This window comes from Corapipo altera, unplaced genomic scaffold, assembly GCF_003945725.1.
Source record: "Corapipo altera isolate COAL_440 unplaced genomic scaffold, ASM394572v1 60322, whole genome shotgun sequence".
Lineage (NCBI taxonomy): Eukaryota > Metazoa > Chordata > Aves > Passeriformes > Pipridae > Corapipo > Corapipo altera.
The window spans coordinates 1-7,797 of record NW_020885855.1 but is presented as its reverse complement, the minus strand read 5'-3'; the positions used below and the strand labels follow the sequence as shown (position 1 = coordinate 7,797).

General features: G+C 41.3%; 1 protein-coding gene across 1 annotated transcript; it reads right to left on the bottom strand.

Moving 5' to 3' along the window:
• Positions 1–756: 756 nt before the first annotated feature.
• LOC113940850 (interferon-induced protein with tetratricopeptide repeats 5-like) lies at positions 757–5,776 on the bottom strand. Its single transcript, XM_027632003.1, has 2 exons — positions 5,711–5,776; positions 757–2,817 (listed from the first exon to the last, which is right to left on the bottom strand). The coding sequence occupies exons 1-2, from the start codon at positions 5,713–5,715 to the stop codon at positions 1,383–1,385; spliced, it is 1,440 nt and encodes a 479-aa protein (XP_027487804.1). The 5' UTR covers positions 5,716–5,776; the 3' UTR covers positions 757–1,382.
• Positions 5,777–7,797: the final 2,021 nt, after the last annotated feature.

Genomic DNA, 7,797 nt, shown 5'->3' with positions numbered 1-7,797 from the left:
CTTTCATTTTGTCCATACAGGGCAGGAATATTGCAGGATGGCTGGGAACTAAAGTGCACATCCTTCCTGACATGGGCTCTGTCACCGGTTTGCTTCATGCTACACTACTGGCTAGGGCTCAGAAGTGATTTGGAATTACAGCATTAGTTTTCCCTGAGCACCGTGGTCTATCATACGAAGGCACACTACTGCGGAATTAGGCTGGGCTGTTGTAAAGAATATTGACTTTTAGTTAAATATCTGAAGATGATCACCGTGTCCACCCATTCTGTCATTTCAGCCCTTTATCCCATTCACTAGACTCTGGGGGCACCCACCCCACTTTCCACATGCTCCTTGCATTCTGGTGCTCATGCAACTCTTGTCTCCAGCTGTGCTCTGCCCTCGGTGCCCACTTCAGTTCACTTCTTGTGTGTGTTTGCTATCCCTGGCTTGTTTCACAATCACGGCCACAGATAGCCATCTCTTTGGCAGCTCAGGGACTGCCTTTCCTCCCTCTCCAGATGTTTGCTGTAGTGGCTCCTGGTAGTGTGGTTTTGGGTAAACAAGACAGGTGCTGTTTTGTGCACAGTTTGATTCTCTGGTGCGATGCCTCTGAAGCCAGTTTTGCTGAGACCCCAGGGAAAATAAATGGGGTTATCTACTGAGTCTTTCATATCCTGCCAAAACTCGATCCCTGTTACTTTTTCAAATGGCCATTTTCCTTTTACCTAATCTACTAACAGGAAGACTGGTCAGCAGAGAGAAACCAGAAGCAATAGTTGATGGATTTAATACCCTTTCGTAGTTCACAACAATAATACACATTTTGTAAGCTTTACAGTGAACAATGCTTTTTTAATATTTTTCATAATAAACAGCATACAAGTTAGTAAACTGAACAAGCCTTCAACAAAAGTTCCTTCTACAAAAGATATTTTTGAAATACTTGAAAAAGCATCAGAAATTCCATTTTGGTTTAAGCATGCCTTTCAACTATCTAGACAAGATACTACCATATGATTCCCTTATCTTTTTCTCAGTAGAAGGTAATATCTCATTTTTAGCTTAGAAGTTCTGTGTTCTACTGATAAGCATTTAGACCCGTGTTAGCACTGAAGACCTAAGTTAGATGAGCTATTATTGTATAGCTATTATTATATATTATATGTTATATTATATAGTTATCTAAGCGTGGTTTCTGTTAGCAAATGAACAAATGAACAGTCATTGTCTGCAGTTTCTATATTATGATCAGAAAGTGATACCACTCATGTTTCATCTGGTCATAAAGTCTACCTTAAGACAAAAACCAACCAACCAACCAACAAAAAAAGTTTAGAGAGTCTGTTGAAATGTCCTTGGGTTTGGAGTTTTTTGGGTGTGAAGGTTTTTTGTGAACTTCAGCTTGAGATAGAGAGTCGTAGCTCAAATAATGCATTCTGATATTCTTCATTATTGTGATCCAAAGCAATGGCTTTTTCGTAGCACTCAATTGCTTTTTGTTTCTCACCATTTAGCTTATGAACGAGTCCAAGTGTACCAAAATCTGTTGCATTTCTTGAACCTCTCTCAAATTTTTGTCTTAACAATCTCTGCACAGCTTCACTGCACTTATTTCTTCCAAAAGAATCTCTTTTCATTTTCAGCCATTCTATATAATACTCAATGGCTTTTGATTCTGACCTCATGTGAAAACGCTGAAAATTGCCATAATGGTAGTAGAGCTCTTGTTTTTCATGACAGAGTAGATTATTTCTCTGAAACAGTTCCTGAAATATCTTTTCTGCTTCTTCATATCTCTTGTCTAGTGCATACATGTTTGCTAGGTCAGTATGGGCAGCAACAAATTTTTTCTTTTGGTCTGCCACAAATTTAAAATGAGAAATGGCAAGTTCAATGAGTCTCTCCACTTCATCTTGAGGTGCATTTCTTGTTCTTTGCAATTGAAATATTTTTCCTCTGTAGCAGATTCCTAATTGGTGATGCAAAAAGCTAGAATTTGGTGTCAGTGCTAGGGCCTTTTCCAAAATCTTCGCTGCCTTGCCCACTTCTCTTTTCCTTCTGTAAAATTTAGCAGCATATCGCAGGAAATAAGGAAGATCAGGGGTTTTTTGCATAGCTTCTTCAATGTACCTCTCACCTTCATCAACTCGATTTAAGTCCTGAAGTTTTAATGCAAGTAATGCCATAACACAAGTATCCTCTGGATTGAGTTCCACTGCCCGCTTCAAGGCCTCAGTGGATGGGCTTGTGTCTTCACCACATCTGGAAGCTAAATTTTCCCAACGATACAGTGCTGTTGCATAGCCGGCATTAAAATCTGGGTTATCGGGTTCATCCTTTAGAGCATTTTCAAAGCAATTCTTTGCTCTCTCAAAGTATTTTTCCCCAAAACTTAATAACGCCCATCCTTGCTCAGCACAGACCTCTGGAAGCTGCATCTTCCCATCAGCAGTAATTGAAAGCTTTTTGCAGCTGCTTTCCACTTTGCTTACATAAGTTTGAGCTTCTTCATATCTCTCCATGTGGTAATAGATCCAGGCATAGTTCCCCCAGGTAACAAGACTTCTCCTGGCAATTTCATCTGGATGACGTTTTTGAACAATTTCTTCAGCTTTCTGGAGATTTCTCAGGGCTTTCTCATTTGAATTCTTTAGGTGACATATATAGGATAATACATTATAATCTGTTAGGTTAGATTCTGTGAAAAATTTGATCTGATTGACTATTGTTTCCTCTAGGTCATCAATATCTATATCCTGCTTCAGCAAAGTCCATGTAAAATGACATTGTAACCGCAGCAGGGAAGTCTTCAAGGAATCCTTGGAAATGGTACTAGAAGAAATCGAAGAAAAACATACTTATACTCTATTTGCCTTTTGCTATTCTTGTTTTTATACCATGCATGATATACTTTAAAGGCAGACAATACCTCACCTCATGCCCCTAGTTCACAACACTTCAAATGAGCCAAAGCTGTGGGGAGCCATAGGTCTAAAGTGCTGAATAGTTATTTTAGTAATTCTCCTTGCCTGTATAGGAGGACATCTCTTACATTGCAACAGAGCTGGTGTTCTGGATGTTAAAGAGGAGAGCTGGTCTCTGTGGTATAGCTGGCACACCTCTGGGCTTCAGAAACATATATCCTGTGCTGGGAACAATTGCTGAAGCCTACCCAAAAAAGGTTCTCCTAACATATAGAGAAAGTGATTTAGTGCCTTTCCTATGTCTCTATACATATGCATATATATATATATATATATAACCTCTAAACATATGTTTTATGTTATAAATTTAATTTTGAATTTCCTGCATTTGTAAATCCTCATTTGTCAGATCATAGCACCATTCTTATCTTATGGTTATACTATCATACCCAGGAGCTGGATCCCAGATCCCAGCAGTCTCCCTGTTTGCCAGCATTTGGGTGTACAGGCCCACTCCACTTGTTCACTCACTAACCCTATGGCTCCTCAGAAGCTGACTTTGGACATCCAGTGTCTGATCAGGGAGCCTCTCTCTCTCTCCAGGTGCTTCACCCCTAAACAAACACACACACTTACTGACCAGACCCTGTTTACATACAACTGGTCCTTAATACCCCTTTGTCCCTGTTGAGGTTTAAGCCCAGCTGGGAACTAAGCCCTTTGCTGCTGCTCACTCATCCCCACTCCCCACTCTGATGGAATGGGGAGGAGAATCAAAAGTGAAACTTGTAGGGTAAGATAAGAACAGTTTAATAATTGAAACAAAGTAAAATCTAATAATAATAGTAAAAAATGATAATAAAAGGGAAAGATAAATCTCAAGGAAAAACGAGTGATGTACAATACAATTGCTCACCACCTGCTGCCTGATGCCAGACCCCGTCTCCACACTCCAGTCAGCCCCTCTTCCAGGTAACTCTCCCAGTTTATATATTGAGCATGACATTCTATGGTGTAGAATATCCCTTTGGCTGGTTTTAGTCACCTGTCCCACCTGTGCTCCCTCTCAGTTTTTTTTGTGCTCCTCCTCACTGGCAGGACATGAGACACAAAAAAGTCCTTGACTAGGATAAACATGACTTGGCAACAAACAAAACATGAATGTGTTATCCACATTATTCTCATACTGAATCCAAAACACATCATTGTACCAGCTACTGAGAAAAAATTCTTGTCCCAGATGAAACCAGGACATTCCCTCTCTATTTTTCAACAGTTTTTTCTTCCCCAGTCACCCAGATCCCTTAATTCCCTTCCTTTGGTGCCTTCCCCAAACATCCCATAATAAGTCTCATGCAATCCCCTAATGCTTTTCCTCACATCCCATAATGTGTCCCATATCCCTAAGTAATTTAAACTGTAAGGCACTCCTGTAGACCGTGGTGATGCTGGGTGTCCCCTCAGCCCATGGTGCTGATCGTCCCCTGGGGTAGCCCTAGAAGGGCTGAGTGGTGGCTTATGTCCCTGACTGAGGCACTGGGGAGCTCTCACCTGCCCTTCGGCCTCTGTGCCACTCCTGTGTGCCTGGGGGTGGGCTGATGGCTCTTTGTCAGGCCTGGGAGCACCCAGGGCAGGGTGTTACTTGGATTTCTCCTCCTGCCATTACCTGCACATGCCTCTGTGTGGCTTCAAAGACTGGCTTTTATCACACAATCTATCAAGGACACACCTTTACAACACAGAGAAGATGACATTTTAGTAAGGGAGAAGGAATCATATTATTACTGAGGCTTCTCACTCGAGTCCTTCTTTCTTCAAAAGACTTCTCTGCTGTCCTTCCTGTAAAACCTAGTGTCTAACAGCCTGTGTGGTACACTGTATGCTGCTGCTCAACTGCACAATCATGTCTTTTGGGTAAAAAAAGGAGTGAGTGGCAAGATTGCAAAATACTGAGGACGCAAACCAAGGAGGAACTGGGAAGCAATTCTTTTAGGTTCTGGGACAATGGGAAGGAAGGACATGTTTCCACCCAAACCATCTGACACAGAGGTACTGGAAGAAGGTTAGTAAAGGTACTTACAACAGCTGTTAAAGCACAAGTTTGTCTTGCAAACTTCTTTGCCTTTCTCAAATAATCACCTCTACCTAACTGATGTTTTAATTGGTATTAACAACAGTTCCTAATTACAAAGCTGTATGTGAGGTAATTACAGTTCTTCTGGGATGAAGGGGAAGTGAGAGTAAGTTCCTGTTATTATCATATCTTGTTAGAAAGCTTTGGCTACAGGTGAATATCACAGAACAGGTGTTGGCTCCCAAATCAGCAGGAATAGCTTGAAGCCTTTAAATAGTCCTATTCAATTCAAAACGAAATGTATGTCATTTTTTATTGCCTCATCTGAGAATCATGACAGTGTCCATGGCTGAAAACAGCAGTGATTAATGAAAAGAGATTTGTGGAAAATGAATATTCATGATTGTCACAAAAGCAACTTTGGGATAGAGATTAGAACCCTCTGTCTGGGCACCAGCCTGGATTTCATCCCCAAACTGCATGCACACAATCTTTCTGACTTCCTGTTCTGTTTACAGAAACTGAACCTTGTTGGAGAAGCAATAACATGACAGTATTCAAAAGCATCCTTATTTTATTTTGATTCTTCTAGTAAATATTCTGTAAAATATTTTCTGTTGTTTCAATGCTCGAAGTCCCTCACTGGTTACATTTATGTAAATAAGAAGCATTACTTTCCTGTGGCATAGAGAATAAGCATCTTTCAGGGACTGGGTTGCTATCTTACCTCATGGTTTTCCTTTTCTGCTCACTTGTCTTCAGGTAGCTTCAAAGCTGAAGGAGTGCTGCTCACTCTTTTTATGCTTCCCATTTTATAGAATCCAACCATCATGTGGTCTGTGACCACTTTCACAGAAACAGAAAGTGAAACTCCAGCTTTTCTCTGAGTCTGCCAAAGAAGCAGAACAGTCTGCAGTTGGAGAGTCAAAACTGCTGCATCAATAAGCTGCTCTTTTTCAACCTGGCTCTGTGCCTTATACTACTTTGTGTTGTGGAGAATGTGGCAAAAGCTCCTAGTGCTTCCAGCATTTACTCTGTTCAAAGGCAGGGGTATCTATGATAGGGGGAATATTTCAGTCTAGTGTGGGCTGATCTGGTTATCATGTACAAGCTCGGGAAGGGTCATTTCCTCCTCTTACCTCTGCACCTTTGCACACCTACGTCATGCTTTAGGCTTCTATTTTACTGTGTCATGCTTCTATTTTACTGTGTTGTGTCATGCACGTAAGAACCCTTTATCGCCCTTGCGCTCCTTCATCCTGTGCCTCCGCGTCACAAGGTCTCTGCTGTTGTACCAGGCCTGTGTTTCTCTGGACTGTGTCATTGTCTAAGAGTACTAAATATCTCATCCCACCTGCAGGAACTGTTTGTCGCTTCTCCCTACATAAACCCAGAGTTAACCTTTCGTAAAGCAAGTTAGATATAGGCAGTCAGTTCAAGAAACTGCTGTCACAGTTGTGCCAAGCAAAACAAAGTCACAGGTGGGTCAGGACAAGGTCAAACTGAGCAGACCTGGCAAGCCTCAGTCCCGAGGCCATGCAAACTCAGTGCAAAGCTTATGGCCTGTTAGGAGCAACAGCAATGCTGTGTTACAGAGCTACACACACGGTAACAAAGAGAAGGGCACAGCTTGGGGACTGGAGTATCTATGGATATGAACAACTCACTGATGCTTAGTTTAAAAAAATAAACAATGCAGACTGGTTTTGTAAAATTTGTTCTGTAAATAGGTACTTTAACGGCATAATTATTGCCTCTTTTTTTAATAATTAGATCCAGACTAATGATCATTGTTGCATTAGACTATTTATTACTATGTAATATGCTACTTATTGATTGTAGACTAATTTTCATTGTAGTAACAAAAAAAATCTTTATCTATATAAGATTTGTTTCATCTTTACCCATAAATATCACAGAACCTCTTTCCATTCTTGAATTATCAGAATACTAATGGATCTTTAAAAACCCATTATTTATCTTTCCTACAGGTTGGCTGGTGGACACAACTGGCAGCTATACTGCATCATTCCTCCTGTGTGGATTTTCTATGATATTTAGTTCAACACTACTGTGCTTTGCAAGACTAGCAAAGAAAATCAAAAGAACACATTTGCAGTCGCTCACCAGTGATACAGGCGTGAAACAGCACATGTGGACAAATGGAGCAATAGCTTATTCTGTCACAGCAGAATTAGACCAAAAGGATGTTGAATTTTTGGCTGTGGACACAAACAGCTGCAGCAAGAGGTGACAAGTGCCATCAAGATTCAGTAGGACACAGCCGTGACTGAGACAGACGTGGCTCTTTCTTTATGAAAGAGTGTCTGAGGGAGAACTGAGAAGGAAGAGGTTTATTCATGTTTTCTGATCTGGCACTGTGCTTTGCACTCTTTCAGGCTTTCATTTTGTCCATACAGGGCAGGAATATTGCAGGATGGCTGGGAACTAAAGTGCACATCCTTCCTGACATGGGCTCTGTCACCGGTTTGCTTCATGCTACACTACTGGCTAGGGCTCAGAAGTGATTTGGAATTACAGCATTAGTTTTCCCTGAGCACCGTGGTCTATCATACGAAGGCACACTACTGCGGAATTAGGCTGGGCTGTTGTAAAGAATATTGACTTTTAGTTAAATATCTGAAGATGATCACCGTGTCCACCCATTCTGTCATTTCAGCCCTTTATCCCATTCACTAGACTCTGGGGGCACCCACCCCACTTTCCACATGCTCCTTGCATTCTGGTGCTCATGCAACTCTTGTCTCCAGCTGTGCTCTGCCCTCGGTGCCCACTTCAGTTCACTTCTTGTGT